The sequence below is a fragment of the Notolepis coatsorum genome (genome assembly GCF_963971535.1).
Source record: "Notolepis coatsorum genome assembly, chromosome: 4".
NCBI lineage: Eukaryota > Metazoa > Chordata > Actinopteri > Aulopiformes > Paralepididae > Notolepis > Notolepis coatsorum.
The window spans coordinates 26,092,709-26,116,209 of record NC_140168.1 but is presented as its reverse complement, the minus strand read 5'-3'; the positions used below and the strand labels follow the sequence as shown (position 1 = coordinate 26,116,209).

The window sequence follows — 23,501 nt, the reverse complement described above, 5'->3', positions numbered from 1 at the left end:
CATACAGCTGTCACGGCAATTAGCATTTGTTGGCTTTTTCAAATAATTCTCTTTTTCCAAGAGATCTCTTTTTCTCCCCGCGAAATTTGCATAATTACAGCCCACTTAGAGAATGTCAACAAGTAGATGCAACGTGATTGATAATGAGCTTGTTTACACGCTCCGACGGTATTCCGGATACTTGCTAATGTGCCAGTTAAGATCCGAGTCGGTTGTTTTTATAGAGAGTGTGTGTCTTCATATCCTCATCATCACGAATGCCCCTGCAATACGTGTGCAAACGGAATATCACAAACGTCGCCATGGAAACCGCCAGTGTCAAGCATCCCGGGCCAGTGTCGGCAGGTCCCAGTGCTCGTACCGTATATGCTGCTCTCGTGTTTTGCATGTTCTTTTCAACAGTAAACAGCCCAGTGATTGTGTGCGTGTGCGTGTGTGTGTGTGTGTGTGTGTGTGTGTGTGTGTGTGTGTGTGTGTGTGTGTGTGTGTGTGTTGAACATGATTTGTGGAACTCCCTCTGGTGTTGTGGTCGTGGTATTCACTGACCTTTGGGAAGTATTTTGACATGTACATGGGTACCTTAGTGGTGTAGTGTATCTTGTAGACCAGGCCCATTGCAAGCTGCTGTACTCTGTCGCCTACTCTAAGCCATCCTAGGTAGTCAAAATGGGCAGGGGTGAGGTGGGTTTTAGGAGTAAGGTCAAGTAGTAGTCTGACCAGTTAGTTTTGAGATGTTTGTAATCTTGTTTTTAGCGCCTTTGAGGTGCTTTGGTACCATGAGGTGCAAGCATAGTCGTAGTAGCCTACCCTTGAATGAGTGCTCCTGCTAGAGTCTTCAGGGTATTCTTGTTTACCAGAGAGGAGATCCGGTACAAGAATGTTGTTCTTTGGTTGACTTTTTTTATTACATTGGATGCCATTTTGTCTGTCTGTCAGTCTGTGTGTCTGTCAGTCTGTGTGTCTGTCAGTCTGTGTGTCTGTCAGTCTGTGTGTCTGTGTGTCTGTGTGTCTGTCTGTCTGTCTGTCTGTCTGTCTGTCTGTCTGTCTGTCTGTCTGTCTGTCTGTCTGTCTGTCTGTCTGTCCCTCTCTCTCTGCGTGTGCGTGTGTGTGTGTGTGTGTGTGTGTATCATGTGTAAATATGAATCTGCATGTTAACACTTTCTTCGCCAGGCTTATGTACATCATTATACCATCCTCTGCCAGCTCTATTTGTCTATGGAGAAGTTCCCCTTCTTTGCAGGGCTATAACTTTTTTAATTGTATTGCTAAATTGACATTACTATGGCCCATTCAACATCAAGTATCTATTGTTCAGGGTGTAGCAACGTTATACTTTTTCATTCACATATTCATACTAAAATACAGTCTAAAGTATAAATATGTTTTTATCGTTTTCTGCACCTTTCTCCAGAACGTGATTTATAGCCCTAAATGCATTATATTGATGATTGTATACAGTTTGATAGCGATCGGCGCGAGATAAAAAATGTCAAATGGACGTGCTTCTAGAAGTTACTACTTATCATCTGATGTTGACCGAATGGGGGGGGGGGGTCGTTTATAATTCCGTGGCCAACGTTAGATGATTCATCTAGTGTGGGTGATATGATCATTAGAGCAGTTTGTATCGAACACGGTAAAAAAAAACGCTGAAACTCACCGCAGCTTCCTCGTAGCATTGGGCGATGAGCAAAAATATTCCTATTATGGGATGTTGAAATATGCGATCCATCTCCAGGTTGTATAATAGTATATATGTCCAAATCATGTTGTTTATCGAGTTATTGGTAACGGATTGCTATCCATTGTGTTTAGCTCGAGTCCCGGGACTATTAGCGAGTGATCGGACCGAATTGGAAAGAGCACCAGTTTCCGTTTCCGGTTTCCGGTTTGGGCGATCCGCCGATCGGCCACCAGATGGCGCTCTTGAACCGTTGGAGAGTTGAGAGGGGATCAACAGTAGATCTCAAGTCTCTGGGGGAGAAATATGATTGCTTTTGAAATATTGATCTCAATGACGTGTTACGGCGTCATTGGCAGATTGAGCATGGCGGGGAATGACGAGTTTAGGCGTCCTTGGCAGAGAAAGTGTTAAACACTCAGCGTTACACTAACCATGTTCTCCACGCGCAGCTCGAACGGCATGGGGTTGTAGACCATCAGCTGGACCTCGCACACGTCCCCCTGCACCCACTGGAACTCTGGGAAGACAGAGGTAGTACATCACCGTGAGCTCAAAAGGTTAAAGGTCACGTAACATTCAACATACTGTATAAGAAAAGGAAGATCATGTTTGTTCAGTCCGCAGGTACTTCATAGAATAGAATAGAATAGAAATACTTTAATCATCCCGAGGGAAATTTGGCACTACAAATCGCTCACAGTAAACATTTAGGTAGACAAAACAAAGTCACAAATAAGAATAACAAAAAATGGCCTAAGGCTATGTGTCCACTAAAAACCTTTTTTTCAAGGCGGACCGCTTTGAAAAAAAAGAAGAAAAAAAATCTCAGCGTTTTTCTGAGGCTCGCGCCAGCCGCGGCTCCGCCCCTTCCTCGATGAGTTACCTTGATGAGCGCACTCCTTTCCCAAAAGTTGAACTAGTTTCAACTTTATGAGCTGGGAGCGCTCCGACCAAAAACGCTGCCGCCGAGAGCTCATATAACGCAAGGCGCGTCGCTGGGAAGAGGAGCGCGCCTGTTGCTTCTCTAGCATAGAAATGAATGACAGAAAGGAGCTGACAACTCATAAAACGTCCCTGGTGGACACATAGCCTAAGGATAAAGAATAAAATAAACCCAAGAATAAAAATTATAATAGTAAAATATGGTCGCGCCATCCATTTTCAGGGCTAGTTGATTGGGCAGGTGAGTTGTTACACACTCCTTAGCGGATTCCGACTTCCATGGCGACCGTCCTGCCGTCTATATCATCCAACACCTTTTCTGGGGTCTGATGAGCGTCGGCATCGGGCACGTTCGGTTCATCCCGCAGTGAAGTCAAAGGGGTGAAGTGCCCCTTTAAGCGCATTTATGATCCATGACTTTAAAATGGCACACACAGTAAATATATAAATGTTCCTGTGCATTCATGAATTCCATTAGGCAATGCCGTTTACTCCAGGCAACTAAAACACACCCATTAATTTGAACTGATGCTGAAGATGCTCAGGATGTAATGGGAGTCGTTCCCAAGTTCAACGTCAGTTCAGATCCAAGATTAATTTGCTTGTTTTGATGAACATTTATCGGGGACATTGAGATCTGACCATCTTAAGAGTAGATTATTTAATTTCATTCATTATTTTATTATCTTAGAGTCGATTAAGCCGCCTGGCCGCAGACTACAGTAAGGTTGAAGGTCAGCGATGTGTTAGGGTAGGGGTCGGCAACCTGCGGCTCTTTAGCCAATCACCTGCGGCTCCCTGGCCAAAAAAATAATAATTAAAAAAATCTTTTTTTTGGAGATCGATGTCATACTGTGACACTGAAATGAAAAGAAATTTCATCAACTAAGATATTTAGTCAACAAAAGGCTTACCTGTATGCCTGATATGTGGTGCAAAATTAGCGAACAACGAAAAATTTACTTTTTATTTTATAGATTTTCCACAAATAAGGGAAGTACTCTAATAGAGTTGCATAGTTCAGGGTTTTATTTCAAAGTAGGTCTACAGATGCCAGTGTTTTTTCTCCTTTTCTGTGTTTTATTTCAAAGTAGGTCTACACATGGTAGTCTTTTTTCAAAGTGGACTACTTTTTATTTTATAAATGTTCCACAAATAAGGGAAGGACTCAAATATACCTGAATAGTTCAGGGTTTTATTTCAAAGTCGGTCTACAGACAACAGTGTTTTGTCTCCTTTTCTGTTTTATTTTAAAATAGGTCTACACAGCCAGTATTTTTTCTCCTCTTCATAAGAGTTTGAGGTTTTCCTTTGTTATAACAGGTAAAAACAGCAATAAAAAGTCAAAATGTTTCTTTTTGTTGCTTTATAATCCCATTAATGCAACAAACTGTGTGGTATAAGTATAAAGTATAATAAATCGCAAATTACTTTGGGTATGCAATTGTCAGGCGTTTTATGCTAAATGTGGGGTATGCTTGGGGATATATAAAACGTTATACACTGTGTTATCTTCATTTTAAGGGTAAATAGGTTGTGCGGCTCCCTGAGCATATTATTTTGTGGGACGGGGGAAAAGTGGCTCTTTTGATAGTAAAGGTTGCTGATCCCTGTGTTAGGGCTTCTGTCACTCTCCTCTGACTAGGAACAGGAGGTATTCATAGGGCTAGGCATTATGGGGAAAAAAATATTATAAATATCAGAATATATTTTTCAATATATGATTTGAGAGACGTTAGTAATGTACTGTTAAAAAAAAGCTAAGAAAGGGATTAAAAGGAGATGTATTTCTATTGTTGGGGTTAACTTGTGGAACAATGTTGATATACATAGTAATTTGCTTTTGGTAAAAAATAAATAAATAAAAATGGTTTGTATAGCTATTTTTGAAGATGAAAAATGTGAATAATTCTTTTCTTGTTATAATTTTTTTTGTAATACTGTTTAATACTGGAGTCTTTATTTTGTTAAAGGTCCCATGCATTATAAATGGCCTTTTCCAGTGTTTAGCATTGATTCCTAGCAATTGGGGATTATATCAATGTGGTCTGTGTCGTTAATTATCATATTTACTCATCAGTCTAGTCTCGAGTTCACGAGATCTTCCCTCACTCAACTAAGCTGTTCTGATTTGACTCGCAATGCGACGTAGCAAGTGATCTGCATAACTAACGCCCCCTCTATGGTTGTAGCGCATAGTGTAACCCGACACTTCCTCAAACGGGCAGAGAACGAGCGAGCGAGAGAGGGAGAGAGAGAGATAGAGAGGGAGAGAGAGAGAGGAACCGGCGGGACCGTGCAGAAGTGTACAAATGTGTGTGCGCCATCTCTCTCCCTCGTCGGAGCATTTACACACAAACTTGACTGCGTGTGTGTCGGGACGCATCTCTCCTCTCTCTCTCTCTCTCCCTCTCTCTCTCTCTCTCCCTCTCTCTCTCTCTCTCGCTCTCTCTCGTATGTATCACGCTGTGTGGGTGACTGTCACTGAAAGCGCTTATGGGCGGAGCCCATCCAATAACAGCCTGAAATCCTGAGGCTGAAAAATTATGCTTTTGAGTACTTCATTAGAAATATAAAACAATTGGGAGGCGGCTGGGTGGCGTAGCGGAGATTGCGCTCGTCACCAATGCAAGAGACTCCGGTCTCGAATCCCGGTGTCAGCATTGCCTGCGGCTTGGGCCAGTCGTTATACTATCTCAATTGACAGAGGTAGTGGGTGGAAGTCGATGGGTGGGGATTGGACGTTGTGGACAGCGACTCCTACAGGTCGGTTGGGGGACGTCTGCACAGCAGAGACAGGAAGTATCGGGGGCAGCGTGAGCCTCCCACGCGTTACTCCTTGCCATTGAGAGTCCGCGCTGTCTGGTGAAAAGATGCGACAGGCTGCCTCCTTGTGTACCGGAGGGGACACGTGATGCAAGGCTTCTATCCTCACTACAGCCGACCAGTGGGAGGCATAGTCTAGCAACGTTCAAGACAGGGGAGGGGAGAATTGGCAATACGAAATTGGGATGGGAGAAAAATAGAAAAATAAGGAGAAAAAGTGGATAAAAAAATATATATATATTAGGGATGCTCGATATTGGCTTTTTTACCGATACCGATGTACCGATATTGTCCAACTCTTAATTTCCGATACCGATATCAACCGATACCGATATATGCAGGGTTCCCCCCCCCCCCCCCCCCCCAACATTTTTTATAATTTCAGGTAATTAACATTACATATCTCTTGTTGTGGAATTAACACAACATTATGCATACTTTTGACAATAAATAAAATCAGAATTTGTTTTTACTTGCTTGCCTGGGTAAATAAAGGTTATAGAAATGTAAAAAAATTTAAATAAAAAAATTAAAACAGATACCGATATTTTCCGATATCACATTTTAATGCCAATATCGGCCGATAATATCGGACATCCCTAATATATATATATAAAACAATGCATTTAAAAAAAAATAACTTACAGATATCTTCCATAGACTCACAGGAATTGTGTAAAGTTGCCCAAGTGCAAGGAATAGCAATGTATGTCCCCTTTAGGAATATAGGACAGGCATGTATAAGCATTATGCTTCAGCCTGTACCTTTATGAAATTCATACAGAAAGTGGTCTCATTAGGCTCCCGGTCGGGGCGCCCCGGTGGCGCACCACGTATATACGCTACGTAATCGCAACGTCCTGGTTTCTAATCCGGCCCAGGACATGTGTTGCAAGTCCTCCCGATATCTCTCTCTCTCCCAATTTCCAAACTGTCCTGTCAAATAAAATGCACTTAAAAAATGCCCTACAAAAAAAGATGTAAAAAAAAGAACACAAAAAAAACATTAGGCCCCCGGTAAATCCACGCCCCGCAACTTGAAGGACAAAGGGATTTATGAAGAACGTGAGCTCCGGCCATGCGCCTTCGGGAAATTAAAAGGCCGTCTGAAGAAGAAGGGTATCTCTATAATACGAATGTCTCTGAAAGAGGCCCCTCGTATCCTCAGGTCTGCCTCGCGGGGCGCTCTCGGAGGCGGCCAATTACGTGTTGAAATAATGCCCCGGGAAAGAAAATGTAAACGGCAAACTGAACAGCTACACGGCGCGGGCTCATTTGTGTTGTTGCCGCACTCTCTCCGACCTCCTCAAGTGGCCATTTATATCCTGCAATAGATCTCAGAAAAGCCTCTGTCCTTTTGAAGCGCCGACGTATGTAGCAATCGGGAACGTGGTGTTATTAATAAGATAAGGCAGATTCAGGCATCATAGCAGCATGGGGCAGGAGGGAGGGGAGGTACAGGTAGTAGAAGACATACAGGTACACAGGTCACAGAATTATAGTACAGTGGAGAAGTAAACATTTTATAAAAAGGCAGTGTAAACAATATAATTAACTCTGGACATGCGCATATGGGCAACAAGGTGTGAGATGAGGGTATGTAATGCCCTCTCAGTTATATTTGCCCTACAATAAATATAGTTACAATATATAATCTAATAATTTAAATCTAATCTAATATATAATAATAAAAAAAAGAAAAAAGAAAAAAAAGAAATAATAATAATAATAATAATAATAATAATAATAATAATAATAATAATAATAATAATAATAATAATAATAATAATAATAATAATAATAATAATAATAATAATAATAATAATAATAATAATAATAACAAAATGCTAAAATTATGCAATATATAATAATCTAATAATCCAGTAATGCTCTGATGAAGTGATGAAGTATTCGCATCCTAATCACGAGTCTGAGCATCGTGTCTGTGTTGCCGTGGCGCTCGTCTCCGCAGGTCACCCACCTCTGACCGGAGGACAGACAGAGGGAGATGCAGATGTTGACCGGTGCTCATTGAGCGCAGTACGGAGAAGTGACGCTGTATAATTATCAGCAGATGTATAATCTCCTCCGTTGAATAATGCATGCGCACTCTGCCGGGGAGGGGGGGTGGGGGGCAATGGCGCATGAAACATGCATGTGAAACAGAGAGCTCCCGGAGTGGCAGGCGGACGCACTCGGATGGAACCGAAGTCTGGCGCCTTGGCTGGGGACAAATCTCTGAGAGAAATAAATTTAACGAACAAAAGACCAGAAGATGGAATAACTCAAAAGGACTCAAGAGGGGGAAAGTGCTCGAGAGCAAAACTCACCTCCAGCTCGTAACAACCCACGGCTCTGTAACTCACACCTCCAGCTCGTAACAACCCACGGCTCTGTAACTCACACCTCCAGCTGGTAACAACCCACGGCTCTGTAACTCACACCTCCAGCTGGTAACAACCCACGGCTCTGTAACTCACACCTCCAGCTGGTAACAACCCACGGCTCTGTAACTCACACCTCCAGCTGGTAACAACCCACGGCTCTGTAACTCACACCTCCAGCTCGTAACAACCCACGGCTCTGTAACTCACACCTCCAGCTCGTAACAACCCACGGCTCTGTAACTCACACCTCCAGCTCGTAACAACCCACGGCTCTGTAACTCACACCTCCAGCTGGTAACAACCCACGGCTCTGTAACTCACACCTCCAGCTCGTAACAACCCACGGCTCTGTAACTCACACCTCCAGCTGGTAACAACCCACGGCTCTGTAACTCACACCTCCAGCTGGTAACAACCCACGGCTCTGTAACTCACACCTCCAGCTGGTAACAACCCACGGCTCTGTAACTCACACCTCCAGCTCGTAACAACCCACGGTTCTGTAACTCACACCTCCAGCTCGTAACAACCCACGGCTCTGTAACTCACACCTCCAGCTCGTAACAACCCACGGCTCTGTAACTCACACCTCCAGCTCGTAACAACCCACGGCTCTGTAACTCGCACCTCCAGCTGGTAACAACCCACGGCTCTGTAACTCACACCTCCAGCTCGTAACAACCCACGGCTCTGTAACTCACACCTCCAGCTGGTAACAACCCACGGCTCTGTAACTCACACCTCCAGCTCATAACAACCCACGGTTCTGTTATGTGCTCAATCTAGCAATTTTGTATGTCTGGGTACGTTGTGGCATATTGTCTATTTTATACTGCTTTTATGTCTGCACTTTATGCATTGCTATTATCTTGTCAATGCTCTGCTCATTTTATGTAAATTATCTGCTCATTGTATGTAAAATATCTGCTCATTTTATGTAAATTATCTGCATATGTAAATTATCTGCTAATTTTATGTAAATCTTCTGCTCATTTTATGTAAATTATCTGCTCATTTTATGTAAATCCTAAATCATCTGCTCATTTTATGTAAATCATCTGCTCATTTTATGTAAATCATCTGCTAATTTTATGTAAATTATCTGCTCATTTCATGTAAATTATCTGCTCATTGTATTTAAATTGTCTGCTCATTGTATGTAAATTATCTGCTCATTGTATGTAAATTATTTGCTCATTGTATGTAAATGATCTGCTCATTGTATGCCCATGTCTATTTTATTTTATCTATATTACGGCTGTGAAGCTTTGGGCTGCAATTCTTGTATGAAAGGTGCTATACAAATAAAGTGTATTATTATTATTATTAATAATAATATCAGGCTGTTACAGAGTTACAGTGACTGTTGATACTCAACTTCCGGCCCACTGCAACTTTTTCAATGATCCCGCGAGGTCATTTATCACGTTAACATTTCCAAAACCATATTCGATTTGAAGACGAGTGTAACTCCATCTTTTGGAAGCTCTCGCGAGCTCAGGTTTTAAGGCTAGAGTGGAGAGGTAGGCATGTGAATCTAGAGACCTTGAGGGAAACCAACCATTTCATGCCATGTTACTGGGAAAGTTATGGAATCGTGCTCCAAAGTCGTGACATTTTGACGAGGAAAGAAAAACTCAAGTCAGCCCAATAACAATGGGGTCCCTGACCTCAAGATATCGATATGTAGCCAGGCTCATAATTTGGAACCGTAAGACGTTTTCAGCTACAACCATTTCCAATGTGTGTTAGGTCCATGCAGTTCCAAGGGTCGAAAACCCTGCAGTTTTGTACAAAGTCGTGATTTTTCACTTTTTACCCACCTGTAAATCTGAGACTGCAATTTAATAAATACCCTGGTTTATGTACTGAACCACAGAATCACCATAAAGGCACAATTTGGGTCTAATGCTTTGCTCTGGCTATGCTCCACTATTCTCTGGTCCCCGACATACAATACATGTTTTTCAAAGTGGTCCTCCTGCGAATAAAGCGGATTATCCTCGCCGTACAGCAATCTATTTCAGAAGAGGGGCCCGTACGCCTTCCATTCATCAGCACCAATGTACAGTATGCTCAAAGAGGTATAGAGTAGCACAGAAAAAGGGGAATAAATCTTAGGCCATTCAGTGTTTGAAAGCTCCCATTCTAATCTTTTCATCAACTTTATGGAAAATTGAAAACTGGTTGAGGCGCTCCCTGCGATGATGTATAAAGTAATATGCCGATGACCTCGCTTCTTAAGGTGCTCCCATGGTCGAGCGGACTCCGCAGAGGTCCGCGCGGACACTTTGAGCTTTCATAGTCGAGCGTACCTCCGCGGACCTCCGCAGACCAATTTCCTACATGTCTCGCGGCAGTTTACAAAAAGATTTCCCACGCTGTTCAACTTCTGTCATGTCGTCGTCATCCGATGTCAAAATAAAGAGTCTATTCATGGGTCGGCAATAGGTGGCCCGCGGGCCGAAATTGGCCCGCCAGCAATCAGTTCTGGCCCGTCAGTTTATTTTGAGAATATGATATTTATTTTATTTTCATCATATTATTTTTATTATATGCATACTTTATGTTTTATCCATGTTGAGAGTGAATAACGGGTATATAGGCAGCGAGGTGCAATGTACCATATAGGCTTGCTCAACATTAGGTGGACAGCGCGTGGTGCTGAAATGGCAAACACGCATTGCATGAAATAAAAACACCAGTTTTATTTCGAAATATTGGAAAACGGAGATAACATAGACTCTGTTGGCTGGCGGGCCAATTTCGGCCCGCGGGCGGCCTATTGCCGACCCATGAATAGACTCTTTATTTTGACATCGGATGACGACGACATGACAGAAGAAGTATTTCATGCAATCCGTGCCAAGTGAGAGTAGGGCAGGATCATGATTAAATGGGTAGGATTGGTCCGGTAAAACGTTGGCAGGTAGATGACGCTAAATTTAGTTTTACTATCGCTAATCGTCACCCATTCCAATTCATATACATTTGGACCATGTCGTTTTTCATCATCTGAAGAAACTTGAGATGTTTGAATGGCTTTTCTAAATGAAGTGTGTAAAACTGCCAGTTTTATTTCAAAATATTGGAAATGGAGATAACATAGACTGGCAGTTTTACACACTTCATTTAGAAAAGCCATTCAAACATCTTACGTCTCACACGGTGACCTTCTTACGTCTCACACGGTGACCTTCTTACGTCTCACACGGTGACCTTCTTACGTCTCACACGGTGACCTTCTTACGTCTCACACGGTGACCTTCTTTACGTCTCACACGGTGACCTTCTTACGTCTCACACGGTGACCTTCTTACGTCTCACACGGTGACCTTCTTACGTCTCACATGGTGACCTTCTTAAGTCTCACACGGTGACCTTCTTACGACTCACATGGTGACTTCTTACGTCTCACATGGTAACCTTCTTAAGTCTCACACGGTGACCTTCTTACGTCTCACATGGTGACCTTCTTAAGTCTCACACGGTGACCTTCTTACGTCTCACATGGTGACCTTCTTAAGTCTCACACAGTGACCTTCCTACGTCTCACACAGTGTCCACACAATGATGGTCGCGTCACCCACAATGTTCCCTCTAATTATTTTTTGGTCTGAGCAAACACTCAAACCTCCTGAGCAGACATCAGCAACTACTGAGCAACATACGTCACCTGCCGATTAACCGGTTAGTTGATAAGCGGCGGTTTGTAAAAAATCTGAGAATCTTAATTTCCCTTAATGTCTAACATAAAAATATATACATTTTGCTGATACACAGAGAAATAATACAAAATGGCATATTATATTCCTTAATCAAATATTTATTTGACCATTGATTGACGATACAGAGCATAGTCCTTACTTTGGCTGGGTTGGCGGCGGCGGTGTGAGTCGCGTCACTAACTTTTGTCTTTTTAGGAGGCTGACTCGTCATTATTTTATTAAGTGAATTATAATGCGACTTCAAGGGTGACCATATTGTGATTGACACTATATTGACACTCTGCCTTCAGCCTCAAGATACTTAATCAAAGTTTACTCAAAGATCCCTTATCATTATAATATATTTAAAGTATACCTCCTCTGTATGGATATAAAATTATTGTTTATATTATTTTATATAACAAAATAATATCTCTCTATAACCAAAGTTACTCAACATGCTGTATTATGCCTAAAGTAATCTATCTGACAAATCTCAAGAAAATAACTAAATCAACCTATGACAAAATAATATATATTTTCAAGTCTTACTGGACAAAATAAATAACAAGAAAAATATGATGTAATGTTCTAAATAATACCTCTTCTGTATTAGAAAATCCAGCTTTAAAAAATATATCTTCATCTTTTCAATGTAATGTAAATTATAAAACAGTAACCTCACAAAGATACTAATTTAAAAGTGCACTATGCAGTTTCAGATGTGTTGCAATTAGTGTACTAAACTAATTTATTACACACATAATCCTTAGAATGATTGTATCATAAGCATCTTATCAAACCAAAACATCATTTTGAGGCATAGTTTTCAATTATTTTCTTTCTCTCTGTATAGCTGCATTCTTCAATCAATTCGGTCAACTTTGCCATCAAACTCTCGCCTCGCACTGCTTTGTTTGTAATGTTTTGCTGTGTCCATGTGAGCTTTGAGATCGCCAGCACCTTTATTAGACACATAAACATATGGTCAAGCTTTGCACGCGTTGCACTCCGCTTCCAATTAGTCTCGACCGGGATGATAAATTGGAAATTTTCTCTGCAGTTCATCTGTAATGTACATTTTCGCGTTTGCATTGTGAGGAGCCAGCAATGCTGGTCGGATCTGTCCACTTCCTCATCTGTTGTGTGTGTCTGTGTGAGCGTGCAGTAGCGCTGCCCACAAAGCACTGAAAGCGGGACTTCTCTTGGTAACGTCACACGCAACAGGTTACCGTTAGGGATGTCCCGATCAAATTCTTTTGCTCCCGATCCGATCCCGATCATGTGATTTTGAGTATCTACCGATACCGATCTTTCCCGATCCGATCAAAAAAAAATATATATATATTTTTTTTTATCCCAATTTCTCACATTACAGTCACCCTGAATGTTGACGTTATCCAGGTGGAAAGTTAACTTCATTCAAGCGAGGCATTGCAATCCTTGACATAAATCATTTGATGTATAATTAAATCGTTAAAGCGTTTGGGTCTGAGAGTGTGGCTGGTCTGCCGTTTTGCAGCTGGATACTATTGGTTTGTTTTGGAAAAATTGTGACAAAAACAATTGTGACAATAAATAAATGAATGATGATATGCAATTTAAAACAAAACTAAGGCCTCAGTATGAGTTTAAGACGTGAACATGGTCATGTTTGTTGAATAAAAAAAGAAAAAAAAAAGAAAAAAATTTGTGCGACCGATTTCAGATGTGCGCGGGAGCGTTTTGCCATGTGCGCGCGCGCGCACGGGCACACCTTAGGGGGAACATTGGTCACCCCCCCCCGCAGCAAGTGTGCGCCGAGCGCCTGTGCGGAGCTGGTGGAAATCCTTTGCGGCGCGCCCACTCGTTATAATGACATTTGTACGAGCGGCGATTCGGTATCACTTCACATTATGTTCGAGAGTCGTCCCTGAGGCGCGGCGAGGCGGAGCGGACGCACTCCCCTGTTCCCCGGCTCGTCATCTCTAGGCAGAGATTAAAGCGCCGTGGAAAGTGCCACTTTGCCCGTCTATGAGGTACGTAAGCACCGTTTAGACGGCAGTGAAGTTGATTGATTTCGAAACGTACTATAATCGAGAGATGGGTTTTTTTTATTTTTTTTACATACCGTAACGGCAATTTTCACATTTTTTGCTGCTACTTCAGGGCATGTCAAGCTCTCCCAGCGCAGAGGAACCATGAGTGACGTAAGTGTGCGGTGATCGGTCCAGACGTCAAGTTTGCGGTCTCAGAACCAAGTGTGCTCTGCTGCAAGACATGCCAACCTCATATTGTAATTGAAATACCTATGCATTAAAAACATTCAACAACAATCTCTTAGTCACATCAATATTGTGCTGTCAGAACAGTCTCGTGTTTGTAGGTTAAGTATTTAAAGTCAGCTGTTGGCCATTTTAGCACTCATCTTGCCATCAACCAGAAAATGCTTAGTTGTGAGTCGATCACTCTAGTCAGTGTGATCTATGCACGATAGCAATTACTTTCTTCAGCAGATCTCTTAATTACAACACGATTGTATAGATTAACCCTTTCACTACCACACTACCAAAATGGTTAACCCTTTCACTGCGACAATACAGAAGGTTAACCCTTTCACTTCCACACGACAAAGGGTTAACCTTTTCACTACCACACTACAGACGGTTAACCCTTTCACTGCCGCACTACCAAAACGGTTAACCCTTTCACTGTGACAATTCACAGAAGGTTAACCCTTTCACTGCCACACGACAGCCGGTTGTGTGATAGTAAAGGGTTAACCTTCTGTCATGTGGCAGTGAAAGGGTTAACCATTTTTTTCATCTTTCCTTGTGACAATATTGTCACCCACTGTAACTGAGAAGCCGTTGGTCTTGCTGAGTTTGTTATTTGAACCGAAGAGAATGGACTCTGTTTTGCCCATGTGTAATGATAGTTCGTTATCAGCGAGCCATATGCAGATTTTGCCTAGTTCCGAGCTGAGGGGATGCAGACCAGAGAAAGACTTTTTTGTCTTGTTTACATCAGGGCCCCCCCCCCCCCAGAATGTGCGTCATACAGTGAAAAAGTACAAAGACACTATACAAATATAGAATATACAAGTACAGCCTGAAGTACAATGAAGTAAAATACAGACAATGAGGTACAAGAATGCAAACTTTTATTTTTTTTTATGCAAAATGCAAAAATGAGGTATGGATGTAGTGCAAATAAAAAAATGTAATAGATATATGGTGTAGTGTTTTAAAGTGTTTAAAGTGTCTAAAGTGAGTGTTTAGGGTGAGTGTTTGTTTAAAGTGAGTATGTGGATGTGTGTGCAATGAATGTAGATGGATGGGGTAACGTTGCATAGAGTCTTTGAGCATCCTGATGGCCTGGGGATAGACTTCTGAGTCTCTCTGTACTGGCCATGAGACTCCGGCAGCGCTTGCCTGACCGCAGCGGTGCAAAGAGGCAGCTGTTTGGGTGAGTCTTTGACTATTCTCTTAGCGGTGCTGCTGAAGGTATGTACCTCTCACAGAACTGTTGTGGTCTGGCTTGGGGACCTGGATCTGGCCAAGAAGAAGGGGCTTGGCCGGCTCGTTAAGGTGTCCAGTGAAGTGAGTCAGGTGCAGCTCTCCTTTACGAGAGGCAGCCGTGCCGGACTGTCCTGTTCAGTCCCTGTTCAGTGTTCCGCAATGCACTTTGAAACCCAATGCATTACGATCTATTGGTCAGTTTAAATCTTTAATAGCAAACCACTTCACCAGTCTGCAGTTGTTTTTATATATATATTTTTTTTATTATGTGTTGTATTTATTATGTATTGTATTTATTATGTATTGTATTTATTATGTGTTGTATTTCTCATTGTAAATTAGTTTGCTCTTAATGATCCTTCCAGTTTAAATACAGATTGAATGAATGAATAAATGAATGAATGAACCTCCATGCCATAGAGACAGAGTTCCTGCTCAGAGGACAAATGGATACTATGTCTCATTTGTCTCAATGATTAGTAGGCTGCATTTGTCTCAACGATTAGTAGGCTGCATTTGCACATGTGATCTGTTGTACCTAATCACTGTATTCATTCAGCGTTGATTCCTTTTTTTATTTCTATTTTTTTTAGCTCTATAACTTCATTTGAAGTTATCTTACTTTTGTACTGTTTGTCCCTGTGACCTGTCTGTGACCTGTCTAATAATATGTTGCATTGCATATGATGAATGTGGTTTTTATACGTGAATGCAACCAGATTTCCTCTCCCAGTAACCAAATCCAACTCCCAGTTTGTGACAAATGAGATATGCTTCTTAAGATAAGATAAGATATTCCTTTATTGATCCCATGGGGGACATTTGTGAATTTAAAAATAAAAATAACTGTTTCCTACAACATAATATTATACAAGCCCCACCATAAATACATTTCCCAAACTGATAGTAATATTAACTGTGCTTTTTATAGAGCATGTACACAGTTTTCAACTGCCATATACTGTAGTGTATAAGTTACCCACAGTACTTAACCCGTTCACTGCCACACTACAGAAGGTTAACCCTTTACTATCACACTACCGACGGGTAACCTGGTTTTGACTGTAAGGTTGACCTGCTGTCGTGCGGCAGTGAAAGGGACAAGTGTATTGTCACAGTGAAAGGGTTAACCGTTTGGTAGTGCGGCAGTGAAAGGGTTAAGAACCTGTGGGGAAACGTTTATTCTATGAATTTTTTACTACAAAATACGGCGCTGATCGACATAGAGGTTTTAGCCCCTGGTGGACACAAGGCCAGGACAGGGGTGCTAGGTGGGGTCACAGGCCAGGAGACATGGGTGCTAGGTGGGGTCACGGGCCAGGAGACAGGGGTGCTAGGTGGGGTCACGGGCCAGGAGACAGGGGTGCTAGGTGGGGTCACGGGCCAGGAGACAGGGGTGCTAGGTGGGGTCACGGGCCAGGAGACAGGGGTGCTAGGTGGGGTCACGGGCCAGGAGACAGGGGTGCTAGGTGGGGTCACGGGCCAGGTTGACACGAGGTCTACCCAGACGAGAGACACTATTATAATGAGTCTCCACAGTCTATACTTGGTATCCTGTAAATATTCATGCCGGAGGGATGTGTAAAGGCCGACATGCGCTGTAATAATAATAATAATAGGAAGAAACTGTATTTGTATAGCACCTTTCATATAAGAATTGCAGCTCAGAAGTGCTTCACAGCTGTAAAGACATATGCATAAAATTAGCACAAAATTGGCAGATCAAGAGCAATGCATAAGAGTGAAAACATAAGATTAGGCATAAAATAAGCATAGAATTTGCATAAAATAGACAGCAGCGAAATAGACGACGTCAAGATAAGGCATAGAACATTAAATCACGTCGTTTTTTTTCATATTAGGATCTAACATCTTAATAGGCCTCTTTGTTTACGGTACACATTAATCAACATCTTCAGTTTCCACATCAATGTAAATGTGCCAGAGTTAGCTAATGAGCTAGTTATCATCTGTAGTCCCTGCCTCACATGCATGTATTTTTGGTGTGGGAGGAAACCAGAGTACCTGGAGGAAACCCACACGAACACAGGGAGAACATGAAAACTCCACACAGAAAGGCCCCCCGCTGGGGTTCGAACCCAGGACCTTCTTGCTGTGAGGCAGCAGTGCTAACCACTGTACCACTGTGCCACCGGAAACAAAAACAAAGCGGTATTTCAGATGTTCCATGCCGTCAGAGCCACAGGTATCATACCCCCCCCCCCACACCTGCAGCAGCACCACAGGGGCATCTCTCCTGGCTGTCCTGGTTGTCCTGGCGACCCCTCCGCCATCCCAGTAACCGTAAGGACCGAAAGCCTCGTCAAAACGATAAATAGTTTCAAAATGTTTCCCCATCAGTCGTTGAATGTCAGACGAGACTTGCTGGTGTGTTTCTGCAGAAGGGTTTCTCTTCCTCTCTCCTTTTTCATTTTCTCAGAATGTCAAGAGTGTTTGCTCTGCGTGGTTAAATCAGGCCCGCTGGCGTCACCGCCTCGCATCTTCTTCTCGCCGGAGCGGAGCCGGCTTCGGCGTGCGGGGATGACATGCGTACGACGGGCCTAATGATAGCCGCGGGAGACGCCTCGATCACCGCCGTCTGAGCGCGCCCCCCCCGGTGTGCTGAATGCAATGTCCTCAATCGTTTTTCGACCGTCGAGTAAAAAATAACACGTAAACTAGGGCTGGACGGTATGGTCTAAAATGTATATCATGGTATAATTTGAAGCATAGACGGTAACGGTATATATCACGGTATATTCATTTATCTTAAAATGTCTATATGAATGCTTCTGAAGGGGTAAACACTGGCAACTATTACTGTACTCTTGTATTACTAGGACATATTTCACATATTACAGAGGTATTTTAACTTTTAAGAACATTTATTGTGCAAAACTGCAGTAGAAAAATGCAAACCCTTTTCTCAAGTTACTTCCATCTCTAGACTAGGCTAGTCTACCGGTCACAAGGTATGAAGGTATAGTCAAAATCCATACCGTAGCGCAAAGTCATACCGTTTATACCGTATACCGTTTATACCGTCCACCCCTAACGTAAACCTTCTGACGGTCCACAAAGACGCAAATCAAATAAGTGATGAGTCTTAGCTGCGACAAATTTGAAAGGAGAGAATTAATCTGTGGCTGCAAAAACAAATAATCACATATTTTGTTCTCTAGTATGCCATGGGGATTGCATAAATAACTAAAACCAATCAAAGGAACTGCCAGTGTGTGTGTGGTTTATTGGTGATGGTGCATTCCAATAGTGTTGTAGGCGGCGGTCCATCTGTCTTGCTGTAAACCAACACACAGTCGCCCCTCTCTCTCCCAAACTGAAATACATCTGTTGTCACAGTCCGAGCCAACAGCTCCCTGAAACAGATCGTCTCTGGGCCACGTGCACATAAAGGGACGTTCAGGACGCCTGAAACAGATCGTCTCTGGGCCACGTGCACATAAAGGGACGTTCAGGACGCCTGAAACAGATAGTCTCTGGGCCACGTGCACATAAAGGGACGCTCGGGACGCCTGAAACAGATCGTCTCTGGGCCACGTGCACATAAAGAGACGTTCAGGACGCCTGAAACAGATCGTCTCTGGGCCACGTGCACATAAAGAGACGCTCGGGACGCCTGAAACAGATAGTCTCTGGGCCACGTGCACATAAAGGGACGTTCAGGACGCCTGAAACAGATAGTCTCTGGGCCACGTGCACATAAAGAGACGCTCGGGACGCCTGAAACAGATAGTCTCTGGGCCACGTGCACATAAAGGGACGCTCGGGACGCCTGAAACAGATCGTCTCTGGGCCACGTGCACATAAAGGGGCGTTCAGGACGCCTGAAACAGATCGTCTCTGGGCCACGTGCACATAAAGAGACGTTCAGGACGCCTGAAACAGATCGTCTCTGGGCCACGTGCACATAAAGAGACGTTCAGGACGCCTGAAACAGATCGTCTCTGGGCCACGTGCACATAAAGGGACGTTCAGGACGCCTGAAACAGATCGTCTCTGGGCCACGTGCACATAAAGGGACGTTCAGGACGCCTGAAACAGATCGTCTCTGGGCCACGTGCACATAAAGGGACACGCGTTCAGGACGCAGAGAAGCGGGGGAGCTGTTGATTTCCAAATCATGCCCACTAAAGCATTTATATATTTTTTTGTTCGTTTTTTTCATAGAATTCTGATTGAACCTTTATTTAAATTTGTTCCAAAATATATAATTGCCACATTGGTTGTGATACCTTCGTATAAATACAGTAAACAAATGAGACCATTGCTGAAACAATTGGTAGCCTAATTCTCAAATGACAAGACCACATTTCCCATAAACCCTGCCTCTTCCCGTTTAGGCGTTAGCTAAATGAAATGTTTTCATGACTAGAGGAGAAGCTGAGAAGCCTTGCTGATGGTGAATGTGAAGTTTTCTATGAAAAGGCTTCCTTTGCTCCATAATGCCTTCAACAGAACTCCTGTGCATCCAACCCGGCCAGACACACAATATCAATAGAAATAGAGGCTGGGGATGGACTTGTCGTGGCCGCGGCAATTGTCTTTCCGTCTCGTTGGTCTCAACATGTTTCTGCAGTGATCCTGCCAAGCTATGGACATTGAGCTAAGGATATTGCATTTACAATGATATATTGATGTCAAAATCTTTCTAGCACCTTTAACCAACTTTGACAGGTCATTCTTAAGCTAATGCTATTGAATGAAATGTCATCACTGGGGACTACAATCTACTGAATCCGAGTATAGTATAGGCCTACCTTGACAAATATATTAGGTACAGCTGCTATAATGAGAATGAAAATATATCATATCATTATCATTGTCAGATTGGTTGTCATACCTTGGTATAAATACAGTAAACATAAGAGACCATTGCTGAAACAATTGGTCGCCTAATTCTCATGATAAGACCACGTTTGCTATAAACCCTGTCGCTTCCTGTTGCATGAGAGTTTGCCGCTTGTTCCCGCCCCCGGCGTGGGATCTGTTTTGAGGAGAGGAGAGGGTAAGCAGCCCTCGCTGACCGCCAATGCAGAGCTATGTACGTAGCAGGTTTTGTTCCTTTGCACCGTAATGCCTTCATAACTAACATAACTTCAGAACTCAACTGTGGATCAATATTTTATCAATATAAAATAGAGGATATTAATGTGCCCATTGTGGTCTCGTCAATTGTAACATGTAACATCATGTAACATCATCATAGTAATCATAATAATCATAACTACCTACCTCATACTATAGTCTCCCTGTATAACTATGTATGATAGCATGTACAATAGTGCTGTATATACCGTACATATATACATTAATATATTTATATTTACCGCACATACTGTATGTTTCTGACATATGAAACGTTTTAACGGTGAGTTTGATATGATATTGCCAGATATTATACCAGTAATTCTGACAATAATAATATTGTCTGTATATTATACAAGGCTGGGCTGTACATACGCGAATAGTGATATTATTCATGTGTCTCAAGTGTTCACTCACCCAAACACCCAGTGCAGATCATTATCTTAATCTTTATTCTTATCACCCTGGTATGTTTGAATCCGTATTCCTACATGTACCTCCTCCCCTCCTTCTCTATTCCCTGCCAGTGCTCGCGCTGCTGTGGCACCTGAGTTTCCCCCATGGGGATGAGTACAGATTTATCTCTTATCTCACATCTCTGAGCCGACCTCTATCTGTTTCCTATGAGAAGATTGAACACATGACGGAACTGAAAGGGAAATAAATAACATTGTGGAAGTGTCTCTCTCTCTCACCCGGCCCTCCCAGTAGATCTCTCTCTCCCCCCTCCCTGCCCCCCCCCCCCCCCCCTCACTCTCTCTCCCTCCCTCCCTCTCTCTCTCTCTCCCCCTCCGTACGCCTGGATAGGCTATCACACACATCAGAAGAAATAGAGAGAGGCACCTCTGGCAGTCATTAAAACCAGAGTCTCAGAGCAATTATGGGGGAAACCATCCCATTACAGAAACCTCTGTTTCATAGCTCAACATCAATCTGTTTTATAGAATACGACTCAAAGAGGGGCAGAATATACACACATACTGTATATATATATTCGGTGTCTGCGCCGTGTGTGAGCTTCACAGCCTACCGCAGAACAGACCCCCCTTCAGAAGAGTGAGTGGGGGAGAGGGCTTGCTGTTCAGCTTTAGGGGGCCTACTGCAATTCAGTTGTGTGGCGCTCACGGGGGAGCAAGTAGAGCCAATTTCAGCGTATCAGAGCCGAGGCCGCCATCATGGAACATGGCCCACGGTGCACATTTTACTGATCACAGAGCAGCGCGTACCGTGCGGCCAAGTCGGATAAAAGGTCTCGTTCACTTATGGACATACTGAATGAGATCATCAGGTCTACAAAAGAAAAGATGGCGGCCACCCCCAAAAAATTGCAATTAGAGAGAAACGTTTTTCATCAAATGGTAGTTTTAGAAATACAGTGTGCGCTATGAGTGTAGTACTCTCACCTCCTCCATGAGAAACAGTGTAGCACTCTGATCTACTGCATGAGAAACAGTGTAGTACTCTGATCTCCTCCATGAGAAACAGTGTAGTACTCTGACCTCCTCCATGAGAAACAGTGTAGTACTCTGATCTACTCCATGAGAAACAGTGTAGTACTCTGATCTACTCCATGAGAAACAGTGTAGTACTCTGATCTACTCCATGAGAAACAGTGTAGTACTCTGATCTACTCCATGAGAAACAGTGTAGTACTCTGATCTACTCCATGAGAAACAGTGTAGTACTCTGATCTACTCCATGAGAAACAGTGTAGTACTCTGATCTACTCCATGAGAAACAGTGTAGTACTCTGATCTACTGCATGAGAAACAGTGTAGTACTCTGATCTACTCCATGAGAAACAGTGTAGTACTCTGATCTACTCCATGAGAAACAGTGTAGTACTCTGATCTACTGCATGAGAAACAGTGTAGTACGCTCACAATACTTGGGGGCGACGGTGGATCAGGAGGTAGAGTGGTCGTCTGGTAATCGGAAGGTTCCCAGTTAGATTCCGGCTCCTCCCGGCAGCGTATCGAAGTGTCCTTTAACCACTGCCTGCTCCTGGTGAGCAGGGTGGCACCTCGCACGGTCGCCCCTGCTGGCTCGTGATGAGCAGGGTGGCACCTCGCACGGTCGCCCCTGCCGTCGGTGTGTGAATGTGACGCGTAAACTGCGAAGCGACTTGGATAAAAGTGCTATATAAATGCAGTTCATTTACCATTTACTCTAATCTATTCCACGATTAACGGCTTATTAAAAAGCACAACGACTATAGTACTCTAACCCAGCGGTTCTCAACAGGGGTGCCACGGCACCCTAGGGTGCCGCAGAGAGCTGCCAGGGGTGCCTTGAGATTTATTTAAAAAAAAAAAAAAAAAAAATATTATTCTTTTTGGATTACAGAAAATTATCACTAAAGTGCTATCTGTTGCAGCTGCACTGTTTTCCATGAAAATACCATATTTGGATACGTTTGACAATTTCTCAAAATCTGAAAATCATTATTTAATAAAACACAGAAAAGGATCACCAAAAAAACCTTTACAGACAACATTGAGACAAAGCTTCCTGACACATCTCCATCCAAACTCTTGGAAGAACTCATTGAAATCTAATCTGATACCACCGGGAGAGCTTGTTTCAGAGTGTGGTGCTGAGTACCAAGTATCTCATGATGCAGAAGTTAAGGTGTTGATACCATTCAGCACCACATATCTGTGTAAAGCTGGCTTTTCATCCATGACAGCTCTGAAAACAAAATATAGGGCCAAGTTGAGTCTTGAGGATGACATGCGTGTTGCCTTGTCAAAGATCTCCCCACGTATTGACCGTATTATTAGCCAGCAGCAGCAGACCTCGCATTGAGCTAGAAATGTCCACTGAGTGAAAGAGTGCTTATTTTCTGTATTTGTTTATATTTTTTTGAGAAATGGTAACTTGGTGATCCTTTTCTGTATTTAAAAAAAATACATGATTTTCTGTTTTTGAGAAATGGTCAAACTTATCCAAATATGCTATTTTTATGGAGAACAGTGCAGCTGCAACAGATAGCACTTTAGTGATCCTTTTCTGTAATTTTATTTAAAGAAATATGCTATTTGATTTACTACTACAAGCAGTGTAATGTCAACAGTACTAAGCCATTTAGACCTGAAACACCTGTTAATAATGAGCATTATATAGCCTGCATATACACACAAATGTGTTTCCCGGTTTCTTAAATAAACATTATTTTGAAAGCAAGCACTTGTCATCATTGTAGCAAAAAAGACAGGACCGGAAAAGTCTTTATCGTATGTAGGGGTGCCCTGGAATATTTTATTGAACACAGGGGTGCCTTGGCAGCAGAAAGGTGGAGAACCCCTGCTCTAACCTACTCCAGCATTTCACTTAATTGTGCAAAAAA

General features: G+C 42.8%; 1 protein-coding gene across 1 annotated transcript in view; it reads right to left on the bottom strand.

Annotated features, from left to right (window-relative positions):
- Positions 1-23,501, bottom strand: part of trappc9 (trafficking protein particle complex subunit 9) — a 698,770-nt gene that overhangs the window by 570,672 nt on the left and 104,597 nt on the right. Inside the window, exon 12 of the mRNA XM_084311886.1 lies at positions 2,116-2,201. Coding sequence (XP_084168012.1) covers positions 2,116-2,201 — 86 coding nt within the window. The remainder of the gene's footprint in view (positions 1-2,115; positions 2,202-23,501) is intronic.